A 23,390-nucleotide genomic window follows, 5' to 3' on the forward strand; every position below is an offset into this window, starting at 1 on the left:
TCACTTTCAATCTATTCCTTACATATATACCATGATATCTTTCCTATAATCCTTTTTATGCTAATATACTCTCTACTATAGCCGTTTTCTTTCTTACTAATATACTGCACAATCTCATCCCACACTGCAAGCCCGTTCGTCATCGATAACCCATACATCGGCCTCATCCGCTTAATCCACTCGCGGTATACCTGCTCATCCATACAATCTACCCCAAACCTATCACGCACTAGCTCCCGAACCGTTTCACTAACCCTCACCATCATCACCACCGGTAATATCCTATTACGGTAGCTACACTTACCCTGCACTCGTCCCACGCTACACCAGTTATACGGCAGACCGCACTCCCAGCAGCACTCGTAGTCTGCAAACCGTAGTCTTGCCTGCCATCGATCAAAATCCTTCTGCTTTAGCAGCTTGCAGTCCTTCCGCTCATGCTCTATCCTCCCTTTATTTTCCTCCTTTGCCCCGTGTATGTGCCACTTAACAAAGCATACCGAGCATCCTACCTCCCGCACTCGATCTAGCCAGCTATACAGCCTCGTCATCCGCCGGCTCTCCTCCTGCACGCTCTCCTTCAGTCGGTTAACCACCAGAACCCTTCCTTCTTCCCTATCTTCTCCGCCATTCACCTTATCAGTTTCCCTTAAGCACCGATCACAGTATTCTGCCCGCATATCGCTACAACAAAGCTCAATCCCATCAAAAATCGCCCAAGCACGAACCGCCGACAGCCCTCACCCTTTATAAACAATTCAACTGCCTCACGGTTCATGTGATCAATATCACTGCCGAACTCGTTTGCCCAGCCCGCCCTTCCATCTGTCACAATCACCGAGTCTACAACCTCACCTCTCTGTCGACCGCCTCTACCTGTCTGCTGAACAAAGTCGACTAGTCCAAACGGCGGTCCCGCATGAATTACACCAACGATGCCCCTGATGTCGACACCGGTCCCCAGTCCAGTCGTTGCCGCGAAATCCACCGCTGACCGTCCCGCCCATCGACCCAGTCTTGCACTGCACTAACTCGTGCTTCCCGCGTTAGCTTGCTGTGATACGCTTTGCAGCCAACCATCGCAGCTATTGCCTCACACTGCTTGATCGAGCGGCAGTATACCACTCCGCGTTGTGCTGTCTCCATTCGCTCCTCGATCGCCTTCATTGCAGCTACCACTCCGTCCTCTATTGCCGTCTTCCCCGGCCTTACCTGCTTCACTCGGTACCGAATATTCACCCTCATCGTCGGAGCTCGGATGATTGTTGCGTCCTGTGCCAGCATTCGCTCCCGGAACCAATCCTCCATCGACACCGGCAGCGTCGCAGTAAGCATCACCAGCGGGCACCCGAACCGGTGCAGCCCCGTTAGCAGCCCTAGCCGCTCTCGGTAGCTGACGTCCATGATAGCGGTGTGACACTCGTCAAAGAACACCCTTTCCAGCAACCCTCGACCCCGAATGCTCTCGACGTATGCGGTGAATCCTTCGCTCACGGCCACATCGGCACTGACCACTACCAACCGCGCGTCCCGCTGCCGTTCATCCCTCTCTTGATCGATATCGTTTCTCCATTCCATGCAATCGATGCCGAGCTCGCGTGCCCTTGAAACCAAGTCCTGCACAAGAGATACAAACGGGACAACCACAATACTGACCGGTCCTCCACCCGTGCCTCGTTCGTCTTCCATAAAGCCGGCAGCATAAATAAAATGCTTTTGCCACCGCCTGTCGGCAGCACCACGATAAGCAACTCGCTCCGGATGCCGTCATTCTCTAGTCGCATAATCCGGTACATGCCATCGCGCTGCTGCGCCGTCTTCCATCCTGCGTCTTCGCCTAGCATACGCTTCAGCCCAGCATCTATCTCTGCATCCTCATAGCGGGGGCCAAGTCGCCATCCAGCGGGAGTCTCGGTGAAGTTGCCTGCTGATAGCGGTTATGTGTTAGTTATAATAAGCTTATTCTTACGCCCTACCCTATAGCGCCACTCCCCATCTTTTCTGTACCAGCACCAATTGTAATCTATCCCAATAATTCCGGCGTATTATGTATATACATAATAGCAGAGTAAATGCTACTATACGTACCTCTCGGTCTATAGCAAGCCTTTGCCTCTTTGCTGATCTGTCGACTACCGGCATAATATCGTCGTCATGAGCCCGGCGTTTCCTGTCACCGAAATCACCATCAGTTCGGGCCAGAAATTCATGCCACAGACGGCTGATCTCCCGGAAATTTGACAACATCTCCGGCTGCAACTGACTCGGAAATTGAAGATTGACGGCATAGTGATTCCGTGCGATTCGACTTCCGTGTGTCGCTTGGATGTCCCATACATACTCAACTTTCGGTCGTCGGTGTGCTTCTCCAGTTAACGGATCGGCCGCCTCGTCGTCGCTGTCCGCCACGGCGGCTTCCAGTTCAACTTGCTGAACAATTAATCCCTTGATTCGACGACCCATCTCAATAGCTACATGCCGGTAGCTTGAAACAGTTAGCTGAACCCCAATCTGTACACCTGTGACAAGCGCGAGCTGCTTGCTCAGCTTTGCCGTGTCCCAGATCCCCTTCTCGGCCGACTTCCATAGCCACGGGCTGATCGCTTCGGACGGGCCTCGAATGCCAGAGAGCCGATGCAGCACCTTCTCAAACGGCAGCAGCCATGCGACATATGCCACCATCATCAAGCTTGGGCCCTCAGGCAAGAAACGCGCTACCTTTCGGCCTTGCTTGCCATTCAATCCCTTGCTTTTGTCCCGGTCTGTGATGAGCACCACCTGCCCGTCAAAGACAAACACGTTCTTCGGCAGCTGATCGGTATCGCAGTGCTTCAGCGTTGACACCTCGGACCTCGCCCGGGCTGCCCTCCCCATACATGCACAACCGGGAACATACTTGACCGGAACTGCCGCAGCCAGCCAAGATACTCATCCATCGCCCGTTTACGGCACTCGACCCGACTACCGCCGTTCCCTGCATCGACGATCTTCCACAGCGTCGTGCCCAACAGCCTCGTTAACTTCTCTGCACCCGGCTTGAGCCATGCATTCTTCCGGTTCGTCGCAAATGACCGCCCTGGGCCCTCAAACACCAAGCTATCGGCGATGTCCTGTAGCCGTATTGTTTCGCGGATCTGACTCCATTGTCCGTCCATAAGCTTGTCGAGCCAGCCCTCCGCTTCTCGCACGAATGCCTGTGCTGCCCGTTGAAAGCTGTTTACGGTGATCTTGTCGCCCAGATAGTTGAGCGTCATGCCATTACTGTCCCATAGCACCCGCGCTTGCCCACCTTCCTGATTACGGTAGCCCCTCCCGTACGTCATCCACTGGATAATAGCACTGAACGGTGTATACGAGCCGGTTGCGAGCCAGTCGCGATGACCCTTCTGGAACCGATCGATAGCCGCAAAGCTCGTGTCGCAATTCGAGTCGTCGGAGTCGTACGGGTCGTCCTCAAAGAAGTGCTCTAGCATCAGAATCCGCCCGCACCATAAGAAACCGGCGAGAAACCGGGTATGTGTGTGGGACGGTACCCATGCCATCCTCCTTGACACCCAGTACAGCCGTGAAGTGGAGCAGCGGGTTGTAGTACTGCTTCTTCCCAAGCTTCTGCTTAATCGACTTGATGCAGAAGTCGAAGACAGCCTCATCAAGTGCCTCCTTATCGGGGTCTTCTTCTTCTTCTTCTTCTTCTTCTCCTCTCCTCTATCCCCTTCTCTGCTGCCCTTCGTGACCTGCTGCTGCCCTGCCTCTTCTTCTTGTCGACAACAGTATCAAGTCGCTGGACGATGTCAGCCAGGGAATTCCACTGCTCTTCCGTAAATCGGATACCGTGCTCTGCCTTGGCCCCATCGCGCCCAAGCGCCTGAATCCGGACGCAATAGCACAAGTACCGCTGCCAGCACGCACTGTACCTGTCCATCGTATCTGACTGCTGCTTTCGGCCGAACAGGGTCGATACCGGCTTGGTCAATGCTGCCGAGCCACTCGAGCGTTTCGTCCGGCACCCTATCCAGCCTCTCCATACAACGGCCAAGCTCGCGCCGGAAACTCTCGGTCAGCTCACGTAGCCTCTGGTTCGCTTCACGGCGCTCGCGGGGCCACATCCGCTGCTCGACTGCGGCAGAAGCCGGTGATAGCCCCGCCTGGTACAGCGTCGGTTTGTCCCTCTGCTGCAAGTGCGCCGACCATTTCATAAACTGCACCCATCTCGACTCGGTGTCGACTCCGCCTGGTGCCTCTACCTGACGTTGCCGTTCCGTCTCTGCCTTCTTTAGATCCTTCTCACATGCCCGGACGGTCTGCAGTAGTAGAGCATCCCCAGCAGTTACGCCATCGTCAGCGCGTTCAGTGGCCGGATCGCCATCGGCGTCGGTGGTTTCGGCGCCCCGCGCTGGGTTGACGATCCAGTACCTTGCATGCGGGGCTTTGCGCAGTGACTGAAGCATTACGTACTCCCGTCCGCGCTTACCTTCCACCTGCGTTCTGTGTCTGTTGCGGGTCTCGTGTGTAGAAAAGTTCGACTTGTTGCGGGTCAGAAAGCGACAGCCCCCGGCCCTACAGCTAAACCCCTTATATGTCCTCAGCCCGGGGATCGGCGCGCTTCCATCTGGTGGCAGTTGTATGTTCTCGTCTGCTGGATCCTGCAGTGTCCGGGGCGCCACCCCGACGACGAGAACGATGCTGCGAATGCAATTACCGCCTGTAGCTGCTCTCCAACAGTTTTGTGGCAGTTGCGGTAGTGGTGCTCTACCTTATCGACCTCGGGTTTGATAGCTGCCTCGCAGATCAGACAAAGCAGGACATCAAGCTGCTCGCAAAGCTGAATTATCTGGTCCACTGTATTATTTTTCATGGTTGTACGTAGTGGTGAGTGAACGGTGCTGCCGCTGATATAAAACGCACAATTCAAATCTGGCTGCGTCTGGATGATGATACTGTTGTTATTTAGTATCATGATAATGCCTACTGATATAAATATATCTGGCTTAATGTAAATAGACTTGCTTTTGTTATTGCTACAGTGATATGTAAACTCTATTTTTAAATTACTAATTACGATTTACCTGTATGTAAAGAATTGATTGAACTCTTCCCTCCCCTCGTTGTTTTCTGGGCCTGTTATTGGTATTTGGTGTTAGTTCCCTGTCAACTTGGGGTTGGGGTTCGTCTGTTTTCGACCCAATCACCGTTGTTGTCCTGGGGAACGTTGTCCTGAGGAATGGCCCGTGCGACCCGCAACCGCCATACAATCTCGCTAACCCCAAGTGTTTGTTCAGCCAGAACAACACCCGGACTAGAGACCAGGCCTCCTCCTGTGTCGCTCTTTCATCGTTGCGGCCAACCTCAAACCAACGCTTGCCGTGCCCCAATTGCATACCTGCTGGCATTGTACGTGGTCTCTCCACGGCACGGCCAACATTGCATCTTGTTCGTCGGGCACGGCTTGCTGCTGTCCGCCTCTCTTGCGACGGCTGACCCAACCGTGCTCGGTCCGGCCATGCTTCTGCATCTGCTGTTTATCCCGTACTACGTATTGGCAATGGCTGCATCCTAATCCATCGTCTCGTGGGGCTTGGATGTACGGGTTGATCTGGATGGTTGGCGGCGGCAATATCCAATTCTTCAAATCGTCCTGATTCTTGGCTATACCTGGAATGGCTGCCACCTTTTGCGCAATGCGCTTCGTTTCCTGTCGGGTCTTTGTGCTGTGCTTAACTTTTATATGATGTACAAATCTCGCTGGCCACAAACCCAATGCGGCATTGTGTACAAAATGCAAACGGGTATTCGGGCAAATAAATAAACGGCTCCATGACGGTTATAAATGTATGCTGAATAACCGGATATGAATCGCACGGTATTTTATCTGGGTGTAAATTTGGCTGGATTGATATCCTGTTATGCTCCAATCGTCTAACTCCGCCTCGAAATCTGCCGCGTCCTCTGCTTCCTTCATTACCCGTGCTACCTGCTCCATCTCTGCCCACTGAATTGACCTTTTGCTCCTCTCATAATCTGCCTCAACTGCTGCTGCTGCCCTCGCCAACTCCTCTTCCTCTTCACTCTGTATGCTGACCCATGATGTACCTCTCCTTGATACTTGTGCTTCCATCCGCAATGCACGCTCCTACACACATCGCAACGCTCTTCTTCACCTACTTCACACCCTACCCGTCCCATAAACCCATCCATCTCGCGGTCTAAAACCTCACGCCGGCACTCGCCTTCTACAAACTCCACAACGTCTTCCTCCCACTCATACGCCTGCTTGCTGACCGCACCCTCCTCACTGACACCATTGTCCCCGCCTCGATCTCTCTCCTCTCTCCTCTTTGTCCAAATCTCCTGCTGTTCTTTCATCCATGAACTCTGCACTACGACAACGGACTCGCTCCTCTTTCCATCCCGCCCCCTCGACCGCTTTCCTGGACAAAATCTCGTAATCTGCGCGGCATTCCCGCATGAACTACTAACCTGACGTCCGGCACATCAACCCCTAATCCCAATGCGTTTGTCGCGACGATCCAACCGGACTTTCCCCAACACTTGTTCTCCACTCCTCCATCCATCTTGCTTTATCCTCCGCACTTCCCGCCTTGTTCCAATACCCAACACAATCTAATGATGCTGCGATCTTCTTCACCCTCTCGATTGTGCCTCCATATATAACCACTTTTCCCTCATTGTGATTTACTTCTGTCCACGTCTTTACAACTTCACAAACACGCTCTATAACCTCATCCTCCTCTTCACCTTTGTTGTTCTTTGCTGCTGATCCATTCTGCTTCCATCGTCTTGCCTTCCTGCGCCGATCGCTGACCACCACTGCGGCGGCCTACTCCTTCCCCCTCCCCCTATCCTCAATGATCTCCACCCGGTACTCAATATTCCGCCGTGTCGTTCGTTCTCGGAATAAACGCACGCGTTCGGCTTCAAACCCTAACTGTGCATATAACAACCGCTCTTCTGTCCTCTTCAATGTCGCCGTTAAACAAATGACATGTAACCCGAACTCCTGTAATGCTGACCCCAACTGCCCAATCCGCGGCCGGAATGTTTTCGTCCACTCCAATGCCGTGTGACACTCATCCACCATGACCCGGTCTAACTTTTCCTGCCCATGCATTCTCTCCACGAATGATCGGAACCCTTTCGTCACGGCCGATTCCGGCGTCACGAACACCAATGATGCACCCGTTGCACTCCCCGGCTCTTCCACACATATCCGTCAATCCCCATCTTTCTGCACCGCTCCTCCATGTCGTTCTCTAATGCCACTAACGGCGTCACCACAATTGTCATGCCGTCCGGCGTGCAAAACGCCGGCAACATGAATGTCAAACTCTTGCCACCTCCGGTCGGCGTTATCTGCACAATCGGCCCATCCCCGCGCACCACGGTTCGGATTACGGCCTCCTGCAACCCTCGAAACTCGGCTGACTCGCCCATCATCTGCTTTAACTGCCCTCTCATATCGGCCCTATGCAATCGCTCGAACCGCCGCCTCCGTATCTCTTCTCGCTCTATTTCAAACTCTATCTGACCTCGCTTCAATCCCATCCCGCCACTGCGCTCTACGCGGTCTTCGGCCCTAAACCCAAAAACATGCTATCTCATGCTGACTTTTTGAAACTCATCCCTCCCCTAACCATTACATACATCCCTCCCCTAACCATTACATATATCCCTCCCCTGACCATCACATACATCCCTCCCCTAACCATCACCCCCCTCTAAACATTTTACCCCTAACTATTCTCCTTTATCCTCATCACTACTTAATATAACCCGCTTGCCTGTATCCTCCCTCCTGCTTGTCCTCCTTACATAACCAACTTCCCAAACTATGTAAATAACATGCTGTATATTATGTAATCCTAATCTAATCTCCCTTTCTTTCCCTATACTCTATTCCTATTTGCTTTTTTCTGCACTGCCTGTATAATTCTATGAAATCCCTGACATAACCTATTTGTCTCTAAATGCCCCCAATGAACTTTCTCCCTAACCATTTCATTAATCCCTTCTCATATACTACCTTATCCTCTGACTCACTCATAATCTCGTGCTGCATCTAACTCCCCGACCACTGCATCTGCTATGTCGGGATGCATCCGACCGACGGCTGCCCATACACATACCAATACGCCTGCATATTGACATACCCCATCCTTCTTTAACTTGAATCTTCCTTGATCGTTGTCCAACGGCTCCCAATGTGTGCAAATCGCTTGCGGCATGCCACACCAAAACAACCGGAATGATCCGCCATGACCCCTTTTGTAAACATGCTTTTCTGCCACTTCTCTTCCGCTCGCGCCATGTCATCCCACCATCTCTTGTCCCATAACGGGCACTCATCTCTCCTGTGTAATTGATCTTCCTCTATAACGCCTGTTGCCATGAAACAACCTATGCACCGGCCGACCATATGTCCCAACTCTTGCTCGAATGTCTCCACCTCCTGATGGATGCGTATCTCGTCTTGCCTCGCCTTGAATTGCTCGTATCGTATGCTCCGCCCGGCCTGCTCAAATCGTGCCTGGATCTCTCCTTCTGTTACCTGTCCTCCATATTGATCTGCCATTTCCATGCCTTTCCCACTACCTGTGTCCTCGTTCTCAACCCACGATATATCCGCTTCAAACATCAACTGATCTCTCTGTCGCCGGCATATATCGCATATCTCTTCCACCTTGTCGTCGCAACCCGCGCGATCCAATCGACCATCCATCATCTGATCCAATACCACACGGCGACACCACTTTCCGCTGATAAACCTCTCTACCGCCGCCTCTTTCGGCGGCCAACTGCTGCTTATCGTCGCCCGTGCTCGCTCGACCTTCTTTTGTCGGCCTTATCCTCTCGTTCTCTTCCCTTTGGCCGGCATACCACGACAATTGCTTCACTCGGCTCACCGTCTCTTCCCGCCCGTCCGCTCTCTTGCACGTAATCCCGTAATCGACTCGGCATGCCGGCGTGTATGACCAACCGAACGTCTGGCACGTCTATGCCTAACCCCAACGCATTTGTCGCCACAATTAAATGCCCACCTTCGATCCACATTCGTAATCGTTGCTCCTTGCCGACTGCTGTATCTACTTTTGAATGATATACATCGCACTCCAACCTTTCCCCAACCGCTCAACCCGTTCGATCGTGCTTGCATATACGATAACTCGGCCGTTACTGTGTTGATATAACCAATCTCGTACCGTCTTGACAACCTGCCTGTCTTCTGCATCCTCTTCCGGCCCGACTTCCTGATTTTTATACCCTCCCCCCTGCTGTTGACGTCGTTTCGGCTGTGGCGGTGTCGCCTGCGCTTCGACTACCCTATACCGAATATTCGGCCGCGATGTTGGCGATCGGAATATCTTCACACGGCTTGCCGGCAACCCGACGACCTCGCAAAACCTCTCTACCTCGCCGGGCGGTAATGTGGCCGTTAAAAACCTTTTGCACACCCCATTCGTTCAAAACCTGACCCAACTCCATCATCTGCGGTCGAAATCGGGCGGTGCTGTCCAACATTGTGTGGCACTCATCCACTACAACTCGTGTGGCACTCATCCACTACAACTCGGTCTAATGCACACCGTGCTTGTAATCGGTTTACGAAATCGCCAAACTCCTTCGTCACCGCTGACTCGGGCGTCACGAATATAATTGGGGCAATCTGGTGTCCCTCGCGGCTCTTCCAACTATATGTCCCGATTTTGCTCTTATCACAACGACCGTGTAAATCATCCCGTAATGAAATCAACGGCACGATCACGATTGTCGTCCCGCCGTTGTCGTTGGCACAATATGCTGGTAATAAAAACGACATACTCTTGCCCTCACCTGTGCCTGCGATCTGGATAATCGGACTCTCGCCCCGTATGATCGCCCGGATCACCGTCTCCTGCTGACCACGGAACGCCGCCGACGGCCCCATCATCTGCCGTAACTGACCGGCAATATCGACCTGCTGCAATCGTCTGAACCGCTGCATCCGATTATACTCACGCTCCGTGTCATACGGGGCTCGTTTTCGCCGGGTTGCGGCCGACGCCCCTCTCCTCGCTGTCCTGGAACTCGAACAAACGGTGCCACTGCCTGCTGACGGCTCGGAACTTGTCCCGCATCGATGCCGTGCTGAACAATCCCTGCTGCAACTCGCGTGCGTATACCATGCCCGCCACGTGCGTTCCGTGCCCGGCTTGCAAATCCACCGGGTTGTCATCCAAATCGTCATCTTCATCCTCCCCATCCAATGTCGACTCTTTACATGCACCGTTCAAATACCGACGGGCTATGGCGATCGCAATCTGCCTCCATGAACTGATACCTAACGTCACGCCTAATAATCGCCTGCTGTGCCGTTGGATGATTCGACAGACCCGGTCTGATGTCCACTTCCGCTCCTGCACCCAGCTCTGGAACCCAATATCATCGGCGTTCGCGGGGTTATCGGGGTCATGCGGGTTCTCTGTACTACCTCCGCTGTTATCATCGTCTTCTTCATGCATGCCGCCGCCATTCTGACTGTGCCTCTCCAATGCCGCTCGTCTTGCCTCCCTCTCCTCTACGATACTGCCTTCTGCCTTGCGTACCACTTCATCCGGCCACATGAACGGGCTGCGGATACCGGCATCTTTGACGATACCCTGAACCTGCTGCCAAAATGGCAAAACCAACCATAAATACCACACCAATAACTCTCCCACGGCATGCGGTAAATACCGGTGAATCACCTTGGCCTGACCCGTCAACCGGAATCCCTTGTGATATAACGTGACCACGCACATCATGCCGTTGTGCGCCAATATGTTCCTGACCCCTCCATTCATGGTGTTCTGGTGCCGGATGCCCGACATCTCGGGTATCCGTGCTGGCTGGCTCATCATGTACATCAACATGAACATTCGTTCCATGAACCCGTTGAATGTCTGGCCATATGACTGTACCGCCCGGGCCTGGAATGGCTTTCCGTCCCTTCTGCCGTTGTCGATCCACACCTTGCGTCGTGCCTGGCCCTGCCCGTCCGGTTGTGTATCGGTGATCTGGTTCATCACCCAATTCTTACCTCTCTTTACCCACTCGCGGTTCCGTTCATCGGTCAAAATGAATACCCCATCCGGTCCTCACTGTGATCGTCCTCCACCTCCTTCCACGGGATTCGCGGTAACTGGTCCACGTCTTCCACCATCGTCAACGTCGCTAAATGCTCCCTCGCCTCCCTCGTCAATGCATGCAACATCTCGGTCAACGCGGCCATCCGGAACCGTGTCTTTCTATACGTGATATGGTCGCCATCCCAATCCACGGTTCCGCCTGCTGGCGTGTTGAACCGAATATACATGCCGTACGTGCGTGCCTCGTATATCCAATCCATCGGCGTCGGCTCGGCGTATGTCTCCTTCGATGTCACCGTCATGAACCTCTGCACCTTCTCACGCACGATCCGGAACATGCTGGTCGCCTCCTCCTCGGCCTCTTCCTCACCTAAACCCTTCTCCTGCTGTAATCGGGCCACCTCTTCCTTCCTCTCCCGATACGACTGATACACGACCATGGCCCGCGCTACTTTGATCACGGCTGAATACATGGGCGTGTAATCCATCACATCCATCCATCCACCGTCTTTGCGGATGCCCAGCACGGCCAACCCACTGATAATACCACTGCGGTATTCACCTGCCGTTAACCTGTGATCCAACAATGCCATAACGACCTGCAGCGTCAACTCGTCCACGCGCTCCTCATCTAATGGATTGGCTTCGGGGTCTTCAACATACTCCTCTATTAACTCCGTCAACTCGTCCATCGTATCCCCCTGTCGTTTCGTTAATCGGAACCCGGGCCTCTCGTTGTCCTCCATGGTCTCGGCACGGTATACATAACATATCAACTTGACCCAAACTGCTGTGTACCGTGCCCACGTGTCTTCTTCGACTCGGTTGTCGAATGGCCGCCGCGGCTTCTTGTCTACCTCCTTCCGTTGTACTTCGAATAATGCCTGGCTGCCGACCGTGCTGGGCGTGGCTGTAATCCGTGCCTGCAACATGACCCGCATGATACTGTCCTGGATCAACTGTAAAACATGCTCTTCTTCGCCGACCGGGTCCGTCAACTGTCTCATGGCTTCCGGATCTAAACCCTGCAAATGGTCGGCCCATCCTACACGCTCCAACCACGCATTGGCATCTGTCTTTGCGTTGGCGGCTTTAATGCACTCTTTCTCCTCCTGCTCGAACTGCTTTTGCTTCTGCTCCATGGCATAAACCGCCCGCTCCATCATGGCAGCCTCGTCTGGTGTCTGGGTGGCCGGTGCTCCAAACCCGACCTCGAACCAACCACTACCCGGCCCGTTGCTGAAAAGCCGCTGGCTTTGGACGCCGGTACGCCATGGGACCTGCTGAGCCTGTATCTTCCGCATCTGCTGACTTCCGCCTCTTCCTCGGGGATTGCTCCACCTGTGATCTTTCCGGTAATGTTCCTGCATGCCCCGCGGTGTGCCGACCACAAATAAACAACCTTCCTCATTGCAACCTAAATTATCAGACGTGGGCGGATGGATATATGGGATTGGGTCGGTCGTCGGCGGTGGCTTCTGCCACGTCAATAACCCTCTCCGGTCCTCGATCATGCCGGGCATATCCCTCACTTGTTGGGCTATATCTCTTCTGGTAGCTGCTTTGATGCCCTTGTGATGCTTCTTTAAATGCGGCTCGACCTCCTTGGTGACATATGCATAATGGCATATTGTACATATAACAAATGGATACTCGGGTAATTTAATAAATGGCAACATCTCGACTTATTTAAATGTCCTCTAATGTGGTTGAAATGTTATTATTATGCCTATTTATTGATATTATTTATACCCCTCTTATATTTGCTTTTGTTGTTGCTGTGATACTAAACCTTAAACCTTATCTAGCTCTTAGTGCTGGGCTTGAGTTGAATGCTAATATAATCCTTCCTCGAACTGGGGTTGCTGACTAATACGTCTCGCTTTACCCTGGTCTCTTTCAACTTCAATCGATCAATTAATTCCAACTTTAAACGGGTCGCAATGCCGCAAAATGACTTTCGAAGGCTGGCAAGCCAGATATAAGCTTCCCTCGATGTAATGAATCGATGCATCTACTTGAAATGCATTTTAGCGATGAAAACCTATGGGTGACCTGAATCCGTTGGGGTGCAATGGATTCAGGTCGTCATTTCATTAGCGTCTTTTTTTAATATGGGAAAGCCATTGGATTCAGAGCTGTATCCGCCATGCAGCTGGGATAGGCGTGCGGATTATGTCAGCCCTCAATTTGGCCCAAACTCCACTGTCGAAATTCCGAGTTCTGATGCAGTTTTTACTTTTTAGAATACTATGATCCTAAACGGTTATGAATTCTTAATTATCTACCGGAATGGATGACCTGCTGGGCCTCACTATCTACTGCTGCCGCCTCCCAGATATCATGCATACCTCTTCTACTGGAAAAAGGGCTGCGTTCCATCTCCGCAGCTACTTGAGCCTCGACACGGTCATCTTCCGCTTTGCTCCAATCTAGATAGGCCATCATCTCCTCTTTAGTCCAATCTCTGGAGCCGTTTGGAGTATCGCAGCGCTTACCCATCTGCTTCCAATCGAGACACCATTGATAGCTAGATTTGTCGTACCGCAGAGGTAGACCTAGCGCCCTCCGATACTGCTGGTTAGTTTTAATACTGCCACGAGGCTGCACCTTGTACCAAGCATCTCGAGCAGCAACATATCTCTGATAGATAGCCCGAGGATCATCATACCTTGATGTCGGCATTATCCTTGTCTGTGCCGGTGGTGCTGCTGATGATGCTGCCGGCACCATATTGTCCGCGCCGTCGAGACTGACGATAATGCAACTGGCACTATCTATCACTGACTCTGCCTGCTCTGATGATCCCGAAGACGTTGGTCTTGGAGCTTCTCCTGCGTGCAAGGATGATACTGATGAAGATCTCGTCGACAATGGTCTTGCCTGCGCCGACGGTGCTGGTGGCTTCAAAAGCTCCTCGTATCGTTGAGGGCATGTCTTTGAAGTCATTGTATGACCTATCTGGTGGCATCTGCTGCATTTAGGTTGTGCCTTTGGCCGTGCTGTTGCCTGAACTGCCTCGAATGCACTTGGCTCTCTGGGTGCTTGATTGTGTTCTACTAGTACTCGAACCGGTGGCTATCCGATCGGGTCGATGCTGAGGCTCCAGTAGTAACCGGTGAACACCATGGCGATTGAGGTGCCAATGTGTGTGAAAATGCTCCAGGCGAAGGGGCTGATCTTGTTCTTGTAGAGCCTTGAGAGTATGGGCGCAAGGGAGGCCGTGAGATCTGGAGAATGCACCGGTGCAAATGGGCAGGTGTTCTTTTAGGAGCAGCTTCCGCTGTTCTTCCACCTTGCGTAAAGCCTCGTGAGATACCCAGCCACGTATGGCACTGTATAGTGATCCAGAGAGCTCGATTGGTATTCTCATTTGCTGGCTGGCTTGGTTGGATTGCAGTTCGGCTAATTGATTGAGAAGCGCATGCTTCATAGCCCTCAAGCCTCGAAGAGATCTAGCGTGGATTTCTTGAGGTGGCTCTTAAGGAGCCCATGGATACCCTCAACCCGCGAGGTGACTACATTACCAAAATGAGGATGTTGATCAACCCAAGCCCTCACTACCCTTTCCTTGTACGGATCGAGCCAATTGGCCTTGATATAGTTAACCTCTTTAATGTATTGTGGTAAGTAGCGCCTTTCAAGCTCTTGCACGCGCTGATTAAATGCCTTTTCATCCGGTGACTTCATGATCGAATGCCAGTGATTGAAAAACTCATTCCAATCGGCCAGACCTTGCTGGTAGGCCTCTGATCCTTGTTGGTGGCGCACGAATGTCGGCTGGCAATAACGGAGGACTGCCTTATTCGCATGCCATAGGCACAAGAGTGAAATTGAGGATGGAAAGCAGATTTCTGCGGCGTTCATACAAGCCTTATCGCGGTCTGTTAGGATAACCGATGGAAGCCTTGTATGGCAGAGTTCATACAGGGACCTGAGCCGGTCCAAGGCCCATATGTAGTCCTGCTCAGTCTCGCCGCTGAGGAATGCAAAGGCTATACAGAACGATCGCTGGCAGGCGTCGACGCCAATCATATCAAGCAGTGGCATCCCGTATTTGTTTGTCTTATATGTACAGTCGAGGAAAAGCAGGTCTGGGTAGGCCTGAAGGTACGCCAATGACTCTGGATGGGCGAATAACACCGCTGTGATTCGGTCATCCGAATCAAGCCGCATTCGGTTCCAGAACCCTTCCTTATCCAGTTGGTTAGCAAAGGCGTGTATAGTGCTCTGACCCTCACAAAGCTCTCGTTTGCTATCTGCGATACGATTATAAATATCTTGCTGCGTTGCAATAGTGTTCGAATTCTGGCGGATATAAGTCCTGATATCCTTTGGCGCTACTCCTGCTTTCGTAAGGCGGCTGACTGTCGACTTGTCTGCATCGGAGAGCTGCCGATGGACTGGATGGGCCGATTTGTGCCAGCTTGGCTCGTGGTTGTGTAAATGAAACCGGCTGTCCGGACGATGCCTTAAAGACCAAGTCGCCTTATCTAGGGATTCCTTTGCGATAATTGAGAACCGGCAATTGGTTCCTCGCGTAGTAGTCTTACTCTGGCGATCTTTTGACACGCTAGGCGGACGACACCATCGATCGCATGCGTAGGTGATAATCTGCCTGCCGCTAGTTGATCGTGAAGATCTTCCAGTTATGAACGCGTATCCTCTCGGTGCTGCCCACTTGTTGATAGCGGCGAGCAGAGCCTCTCGTGAATCGTATGTACCCTCTGGCGGGAGCACATCATCAGGAAACGTCGCTTGGGCCATGATGAAGCCCGCACCTGGGGACTACAGTTGTGACGAGCAAAAGCAGTAATGGGTGCAGCCCGTGAAAACCGCGACAGTGGAGTTTGGGCGAAATTGAGGGCTGACATAATCCGCACGCCTACGCGTTCAGGAGTGGAGGCGCGCCTAGGCGTGTCCCTATGGGGCCCCTCGAACTGGGGTTGCTGACTAATACGTCTCGCTTTACCCTGGTCTCTTTCAACTTCAATCGATCAATTAATTCCATCTTTAAACGGGTCGCAATGCCGCAAAAATGACTTTCGAAGGCTGGCAAGCCAGATATAAGCTTCCCTCGATGTAATGAATCGATGCATCTACTTGAAATGCATTTTAGCGATGAAAACCTATGGGTGACCTGAATCCGTTGGGGTGCAATGGATTCAGGTCGTCATTTCTTATTAGCGCCTTTTTTTTTTTGCTATGGGAAAGCCATTGGATTCAGAGCTGAATCCGCCGCGCAGCTAGGATAGGCTGGCAAGCCATATATAAGCTTCCCTCAAAGTAATAAATCGATGCATCTACTTGAAATGCATTTTACTGATAAAACTTATGGGTGACCTGAATCCGTTGGGGTGCAATGGATTCAGGTCGTCATTATCATTAGCGTCTTTTTTAATATGGGAAAGCCATTGGATTCAGAGCTGTATCCGCCATGCAGCTGGGATAGGGTATCTCCTGTGGAAGTTCGCCACGATCTCCGCAGCGTTCTCCACGTAAGCAGCGGGGACTTCTGTTGGGTCGGCATATCCAGCCCATTTCACGGTATACTTCAGCCTGGGGGCCTCCTCGGCCTCGTCTGTCCCATCGGGAGTCCACAATGTCTTCAACCTCCCACTCTTCTACTCCTTCGGCTTCTACCGGCGGTGGCGGGTCTACGTTCTGACCGGGCAGCGGGTTGGTGGCAACTGGCTTTAACAGAGCTCGTGTGAAATACGGGGTGTATCTTCATGCTGGCGGGCAGTTCCAGTCGATAGGCGTACGGGGAGATGACCTTGCTGATCTTCAACGGGCCGATGTTCTTCCAGTCCAGTTTCTTCTGTGGCCTAAGGGTCTTAATGTTCCGGGCGTCTAGCCATACCGAGTCTCCTACTTGGTATCGTCGGGCAGGTCGTCTGTGTCGATTCGCTTGGGCTTCGTAACGGGCTTGTGCGGCAATTCTTTCTGATCTTAGGTGCTCCAGGATGTCATTCATCGTCTTTGCAAACTGTTCTGCGTCTCTAGTGGCCGGGGTTCCTCTGACTGTAATCGTAGGCTCAAAGCCCATTCGCGGGTGGAACCCATAGTTTGCAAAGAACGGAGATACGCCGGTGGTTTCGGATTTCAGGGAGTTCGCTGCGAACTCAGCCAGGGGAGCCATCGGTTCCAGTCGTCCTGTAGGTATGATACGTAGGCTCGCAGATACTGTTCCAACACAGCATTCAGGCGTTCAGTCTGTCCGTCGGTCTCAGGGTGGTAAGCGGTGGATAGTAGCGAGCTGATCGACAGTTGTTTGGTGAGCTTCTGCCAGAACTCTGCTACGAACTGGGGTCCTCGGTCTGATACTATAGTCTGTGGAAGCCCATGTAGCTTCCACACTTCCTTCAGGTAGTAATGGGCTGCGTCTTCGGCATCGCAGGTTCCTTTGCATGCGATAATATGTCTCATCTTGGTCAGGCGGCAGGCTATAATCAGGATGGCGTCGTTTCCTTCACTGGGCGGCAGGTGTGTGATAAAGTCCATCGACACATGCTGCCAGGCTCGTTCAGGGATAGGCAAGGGTTTCAATACACCTTGCTTCGCTTCTCGGGCTGGGTTGGCTCTTCGACACGTATGGCAGTTCTTAACCCATTGTTCGATATAAGCCAGCATTCCGGACCAGTAGTAATCTCGGGAGAGCAGGTCGTAAGTGCGGGCACGGCCTGGGTGTCCTGCTATAGGGTGTTCGTGGCAGGCTTTCAGCAGGGCAGTCTTGAGAGGGTCGTGGCTCGGGATGTAGATGCGGTCTCGGTACAACAGTCGTTCCTGGACGATCTTGCACTCTGCAAGCGTGATCTTCGGGTGTCGCGGTGCATCGGTCCTCAGGGCTTGCAGTATCGACTGCAGATCTTCATCGGTCTGGTATCCTTCGTCCAGCAGGCGGTCGATCTCTTCTGGTAGCTCTATTGAGAGCGATGGTTCCTCGGGCGTTAGTGCGGGTTGGTTCCGTTGTAGTGGGTGGCGGATGCGGGCTCTCCGGACTCGTAGCGGCGGAAGTTGCCAATTCTCTTTCTTCAGCACTACCTGGCTCTGGTGCGCTAAGCGCTCATCCCCCTCTTTAGGGAGATCTTCTGACCTCCTGGTCAGGGCATCGGGTTTAACTCCCTGTTTCCCAGGTCGATACGTGATCTGGAAATTAAATCGGGACAGAAACTCAGACCAGCGGGCTTGTCGTCGGTTGAGTAACTTCGTCGTTGTGAAGTACTCCAGGTTCTTGTGATCCGTGATCACTTTTATCGGTGAGGGTGCCCCCTCCAGTTCGGGTCTCCATTCCTCGAAGCAGCGAATAATAGCCATGAGTTCCTTATCGTAGATCTCGTAGTTACATTCAGTAGATGTATGCTTCTTGGAGAAGAAGGCTACCGGGTGTAGCCTTCCGTTATCGTCGTATTGCGACAGTACGCCGGCGGATACATAGTCAGAGGCATCTGTCTCCAGGATTACGTCCTTTGTCCAGTCGAAGGGGCGTAAAATTGGTGCTGATGTGAAGGCTCCCTTCAAATCTCGGAACGCCTTTTCGCAGGTTTTGTCCCAGACGAACGGTACATCTTTCTTTGTCAGGTGGTTCAATGGGGCTGTAAGCTTAGAGAAGTCACGGATGAACCTCCTGTAGAAGTTCGCAAATCCTGTGAAAGCTTGTACATCGGTCAGGCAGGTCGGGGTTTGCCAGTTCTTAACAGTTTCGATCTTTGCAGGGTCCATTCGGATGCCGTCTCGTCCCACGATAAGGCCTAGGAACTTGGTTTCCTTAACCATGAATTCGCATTTGGCTGGGTTTGCAAATAACCCTGCAGCTCTCAGTTTCTCAAGCACCATCTTTAATTGCTCGACGTGCTCTTCTCGGGTCCGGCTGTAGATCAGGATATCGTCCAGGTACGCAGTGCAGAATATATCCAGGTATTCCCTCAGCGCGTTATTAATGTACCGCTGGAAGGTCCCGGGGGCTCCTGTTAGGCCGAAGGGCATAACCAGTGACTCATACAGTCCGAATCGGGTGCGGAATGCTGTCAGATACTCCTGACCTTCCTTGATGCGCAGATTATTGAAGGCCGACACGATGTCAATACGGGAGAAGTATTTCATACCAGACAGGTTATTCAGGGATTCTTTGATCCGGGGGCGGCGGGTAACGGTCCTTAACCGTAATGTTGTTCAGGGCTCGGTAGTCTACGCAGAAGCGTAGACCACCGCCAGGTTCTTAACGAATAGTACCGGGGAGGCTACAGGCGATGAGCTCGGGCGGATGAATCCCTTACGCAGATTCTCGTCTAGCCACTCTCGTAGGGCTGTCAGTTCGTTCCGGGACATTCCATATAAGGGTCCAAACGGCAGTTTTCCTCCTGGGGTTAGCTCGATGTGGTGGTCACCAGATCGATGCGGTGGTAACTTCTCTGCCTCCTTAGGCGAGAACACGTCTTGGAACTCTCGAAGTTCTTCTGGCAGCACGAATGCCTCTGGCTTAGGCTTAAGCAGGTAGTCCAGTTGCTTTAGGGTGACGGTAAAGAGGCGGTAACGGTCCTTCTGGCTGTATATTTGGGCGGTTCGCAGGGAAACCGGAAGGATATCCTTTCCCTCTAAGGCTGGTGGGATACTTCCTTTCATCTGGCGTATAAACTTCTTCGGGACGGTCTGTAAAGCCTTAATCCTTGTAGGCTTGGTTGGAGTGTTGCAGAATTTCTGGCAGTACGGGCTGTTAAATGTGAACGTGTGGGCCGCGAAGCTCACCTGCGGGTCGTGTTGCTTCAGCCAAGGCATTCCCAGAACAATAGGGTAGCTGGCTAACTGGGTCACGTAGAAGATCATGCTCTTCTGCTCGTGATCGGCAATGCGGAGTCCGGCGCGGACGTAGTAGGCGACCTTACTCCCGCTCTCGGCAGGTCGCCCGTCGAACACTGCTCAATCTCGAAGGTTCTCTTCAGGGGTCTAAACTTCAGGTTCTGGGACTTAGCCCAGCTCTCGTCGATAAACCCTTTTCCTTCCGCTCCGCTATCGGTCATAGCGTAGGACGGAATTGGTTCTCTTCCAGCCACATTAAGACTGGCAGGCAGTATCATCAGGTTCGAACGTTGGTTGTTCTCGTTCTCAATCGGGATTCCATGAACGGAGGCGGCGGACAGTTTGATCTTCAGTACAGTAGGTGCGGAGGTGGAAGCCTGGCGCCGACTTAGGACAGGCTTACCCCGTTTTCCTGGCGTCCTCGGGAGTGTCTAGATCGGCGGGAACTGGCGCGGCTGGATGTGGGCGAATGCGGAGACAGGGGCTGGCTGGTGCGGTTGGGGCTATAAGCGAAGGCGGCCTGGCGGAACCTGGTTGGGCGTGTGTCGGGTTCGGGGCAGTCGCGGAGGTAGTGGTTGGCTGAGCCACAACGGAAACACTGGTTGTTCTCTCGTCGCTGGTTAGGGCGGTTATAACGGCGTTGGTTGCTTATGTCCATGGGGTCTTCGGCTGGTTGGCGGTTCTCCAGGGGGCTTCTTCCCCTTCAGGGGCGACAGGGACTTCTTCCTGGGCGTCAGGGGTACTCCTTCGGAGGAGCATTAGTCCTCCGGGGGCTGGCTGTAGTTCGGTTGCAAAACGGCGTCGTCGGTTTTCTAGGTCTTGTAAAAGGCGGCTAGATCGTGGTATTTATAACTAGGCGGTGGGTTATGTACTAACATCCCGCGTAGTTCTCGGGAGACGGCTTGCTCTAGTAGGGTGGGGAGGGCTTCTTCCGACATTTCTCCCTCTAGTGCAAGGCGTTGGAATTCGGCGAAGAAGGTACTGAAATCTTTGTGGGCTTGACGGAGGCGGAACAGTTCGGCACGGGCATTATTAATACGGTTCGGGTCTCCAAAGGCGCGTTCTAGTAAGTTGATAATATCCTGGTAGTCAGGAGTTGACATTCCCCGGCTTTAATATGCGGTAAAACCTGAGCATAAGCTCGTCCCTTGAGTCGGCCAGTTACATAAGACATTCGGGCAAGGCGTGTCGGGAATCGGTCATAGTTGGCTTTTAGTTTGGAGTGTATCTGGGAGACGAAACGGCGCAAGTCGGTTCGGTCACCTTCAAACTTGTCAGGGTCGGGTAGTCGTTCGGTAAGACTGGCTGATTCGGCAGATCGGGAAGGAGGCGGAGAAGTCGTTCCCACAGGAGCCGCTGTAAGAAGCTCAGCTGGTATGCTAGTCTCGGGGTCTCGCGGGGCATAGGTACGGTAGGGCGGGCGGCGTCGAGGGCACGCCGTTCGGCCAGGCGGGCTTCAAAGAGGGCGTCATCTTTCTCTTTCAAGGTTCTCTTGGTCTGTTGCTCAACATATTCGAGTTGGATTTGTACAGCGTCGCGCTCTTTAGCGATCCGCTGGAGGGTATGCTCTCGATCCTGGATTTTCTCTTGGTCGGCTTGGAGCTGGTCCTCGAGGTGAGAGATACGGTTCTGGGCTTCCTCGGCGTAGGTGTAGACACTTTTGAAGTACTCGAACCAGTCGTCGAGATGCTCGGGGGCGTGGGCTCGGAAGGAGTCTGCGCCATCTGGCAGGAACGGAGGAAGCGGTCTAGCGGTCATTGCGTTCGGCGTCCAAACGGTAGGAGCTACGTAGTGTCACGGGCTGGTCTCGGGAATACAGGTGAACGGGGAACGCTTCAGGCGGAACGGGATCTATTGCTACGGATAGGCACTGCAGGCGGATCAGACTATTGACAAGACGTAGCTCGAGGAGCTACGTTCAGGATCTATCTAGTCGGTGAACTAAAGTCTCAGCGATAACGTATCGCCACGTGATCTAACCCACTTGTAGCTCTAGGGTAGGCAGGTCCGGTCTTGGTCTGTGACAACGGTGGTCTAATAATGCTATCACGACCCGCAATACCAACCTGTCCACTCGGTCCTCATCCAACGGCTGCGTATCCGGATCATCGACATATGCTTCGACAATTTCACTTAATTCGTCGAGTGGCTCACTCTGCCGCTTCGATAATCGATACCCGGGCCTATCTTCGTCCGCCATGTCCTCGGCACGGTATACCATGCAGTTGTTGAACGGATCGCGTGCGCCTTGATGTCCTTAATTGTATGTGTATTGTTCAACTTTTCCCCCCCCGCCTTCCTTGGAGAGGGGTCTGCTTATTATGCTTTCCTGAATGGGTCTAGGGTCGCCGACAGCTGACCGATAGGTCACACGATACCCCGTGCGGCCATCCTACTGTTCAACAGCAGTACCCACCTGCCGGTCATACCCACCTACCGGTCAGCGAAAAAAATCCCCATACATAATGCGCGTTTGTAACCTCATGGGAAAAATTTAATAAAAATATTAAAAATAAGTTAATCACTGGAGTTCAGATCAAAATTGGATCTATTTTAGTATTCTCTAGGTCTCTTAACCTCACGCCCTGTGCGGGTGCGTACGACACCTAATTCTTCCCTCCCTGAATATGACCTCTCATCCTCTTCCATCCCTCCCACCTCGATCACATCTCAGCAACACCCGCCCCGCTTCAATTTGCTTCCGTTTGGCTCCTGAAATTGTGTCACCAGCCGCTAAAGCCTCTGCCAGCGTCATAAATTTCTTATTGGGGTTCGGTACCGCCTTTCTCTTCTTACCTCTACTCAACCGGCCAACTTCCTCCTCCAGGCTGGCTATTCTGGTGCTCAAAGAGGCGATCTTGGACTCTTGGGCTTCAAACCCTTTGATATCACAGAATACCGCCTTCTGGTAGAGGGGCTCTTGTTCTTCCCCAGGTCTCTGATGTGACGGCTGGTCTTTGGCGTATTATCAGAGTCGACTTGCCCGTCTCTGTGGCCGTCTGATCCAGGCGTCGTTTCCTTCTTGTCTGGCTGAATCTCAGGATGCATGAGCGCTTTCCGTCGTGAGATCGGCCAGTTTCCAGTCACTCTCCAGCCCGAAAGGATGTTTTTCTTCGTCATACCCACTTCCCTGGCTTTGGCATAAGCCTTGATGAAGTTGACCTTGTCCACCGGCGCAGAATCCGTCAGGCTTGCCAGTTTTGGAGTTCTTTTCGATATGCAGCCTTGGATGCGTTGAAAACACCATTATCCAGTGGCTGTAGGCCATGAGAGCAATGTGCAGGCAGGTAACAGCAATATACGTTGTTCAAAAACACGTGGCCATCCACTCATCCTGGATTTTCAGTCAGCGGTATTTCTGATCGAGAACAGGTAGACACCCACAGATACATGGCTCCCATGGCCATCTAATATTATAAGCCTTGCATCTGACTCATCTGCTGGCTGAGTTTGGGGCAGATAAACCTCTTT

The 23,390-nt window shown here is 52.6% G+C and overlaps 7 protein-coding genes across 7 annotated transcripts; all 7 read right to left on the minus strand.

The window, feature by feature from the left end:
• Nucleotides 1-304: 304 nt before the first annotated feature.
• FPOAC1_014118 (uncharacterized protein) lies at nucleotides 305-680 on the minus strand (the record flags this gene model as incomplete). The annotated part of the gene is made up of 1 exon (XM_044858440.1): nucleotides 305-680. A coding segment is annotated over one exon (376 nt), but the record flags the coding sequence as incomplete, so codon positions are not given.
• Nucleotides 681-924: 244 nt separating this feature from the next.
• On the minus strand, nucleotides 925-4,855 carry FPOAC1_014119 (uncharacterized protein; the record flags this gene model as incomplete). Its single annotated transcript, XM_044858441.1, has 8 exons — nucleotides 925-1,603; nucleotides 1,657-1,927; nucleotides 2,085-2,829; nucleotides 2,877-3,466; nucleotides 3,534-3,700; nucleotides 3,735-3,865; nucleotides 3,915-4,478; nucleotides 4,754-4,855. The coding sequence occupies 8 exons, from the start codon at nucleotides 4,853-4,855 to the stop codon at nucleotides 925-927; spliced, it is 3,249 nt and encodes a 1,082-aa protein (XP_044700557.1).
• A 293-nt stretch (nucleotides 4,856-5,148) lies between these two features.
• On the minus strand, nucleotides 5,149-6,363 carry FPOAC1_014120 (uncharacterized protein; the record flags this gene model as incomplete). Its single annotated transcript, XM_044858442.1, has 4 exons — nucleotides 5,149-5,325; nucleotides 5,381-5,718; nucleotides 5,860-6,130; nucleotides 6,175-6,363. The coding sequence occupies 4 exons, from the start codon at nucleotides 6,361-6,363 to the stop codon at nucleotides 5,149-5,151; spliced, it is 975 nt and encodes a 324-aa protein (XP_044700558.1).
• A 1,816-nt stretch (nucleotides 6,364-8,179) lies between these two features.
• FPOAC1_014121 (uncharacterized protein) lies at nucleotides 8,180-8,976 on the minus strand (the record flags this gene model as incomplete). The annotated part of the gene is made up of 2 exons (XM_044858443.1): nucleotides 8,180-8,845; nucleotides 8,896-8,976. The coding sequence occupies 2 exons, from the start codon at nucleotides 8,974-8,976 to the stop codon at nucleotides 8,180-8,182; spliced, it is 747 nt and encodes a 248-aa protein (XP_044700559.1).
• Nucleotides 8,977-10,022: 1,046 nt separating this feature from the next.
• FPOAC1_014122 (uncharacterized protein) lies at nucleotides 10,023-11,060 on the minus strand (the record flags this gene model as incomplete). Its single annotated transcript, XM_044858444.1, has 1 exon — nucleotides 10,023-11,060. One exon carries the CDS (start codon nucleotides 11,058-11,060, stop codon nucleotides 10,023-10,025), a length of 1,038 nt encoding a protein of 345 aa, XP_044700560.1.
• Nucleotides 11,061-11,107: 47 nt separating this feature from the next.
• On the minus strand, nucleotides 11,108-12,802 carry FPOAC1_014123 (uncharacterized protein; the record flags this gene model as incomplete). The annotated part of the gene is made up of 1 exon (XM_044858445.1): nucleotides 11,108-12,802. One exon carries the CDS (start codon nucleotides 12,800-12,802, stop codon nucleotides 11,108-11,110), a length of 1,695 nt encoding a protein of 564 aa, XP_044700561.1.
• Nucleotides 12,803-20,567: 7,765 nt separating this feature from the next.
• On the minus strand, nucleotides 20,568-21,677 carry FPOAC1_014124 (uncharacterized protein; the record flags this gene model as incomplete). Its single annotated transcript, XM_044858446.1, has 4 exons — nucleotides 20,568-20,751; nucleotides 20,796-21,001; nucleotides 21,049-21,220; nucleotides 21,268-21,677. 4 exons carry the CDS (start codon nucleotides 21,675-21,677, stop codon nucleotides 20,568-20,570), a joined length of 972 nt encoding a protein of 323 aa, XP_044700562.1.
• Between the last annotated feature and the right edge of the window lie 1,713 nt (nucleotides 21,678-23,390).

The sequence above is a fragment of the Fusarium poae genome (assembly GCF_019609905.1).
Source record: "Fusarium poae strain DAOMC 252244 chromosome Unknown contig_9, whole genome shotgun sequence".
Lineage (NCBI taxonomy): Eukaryota > Fungi > Ascomycota > Sordariomycetes > Hypocreales > Nectriaceae > Fusarium > Fusarium poae.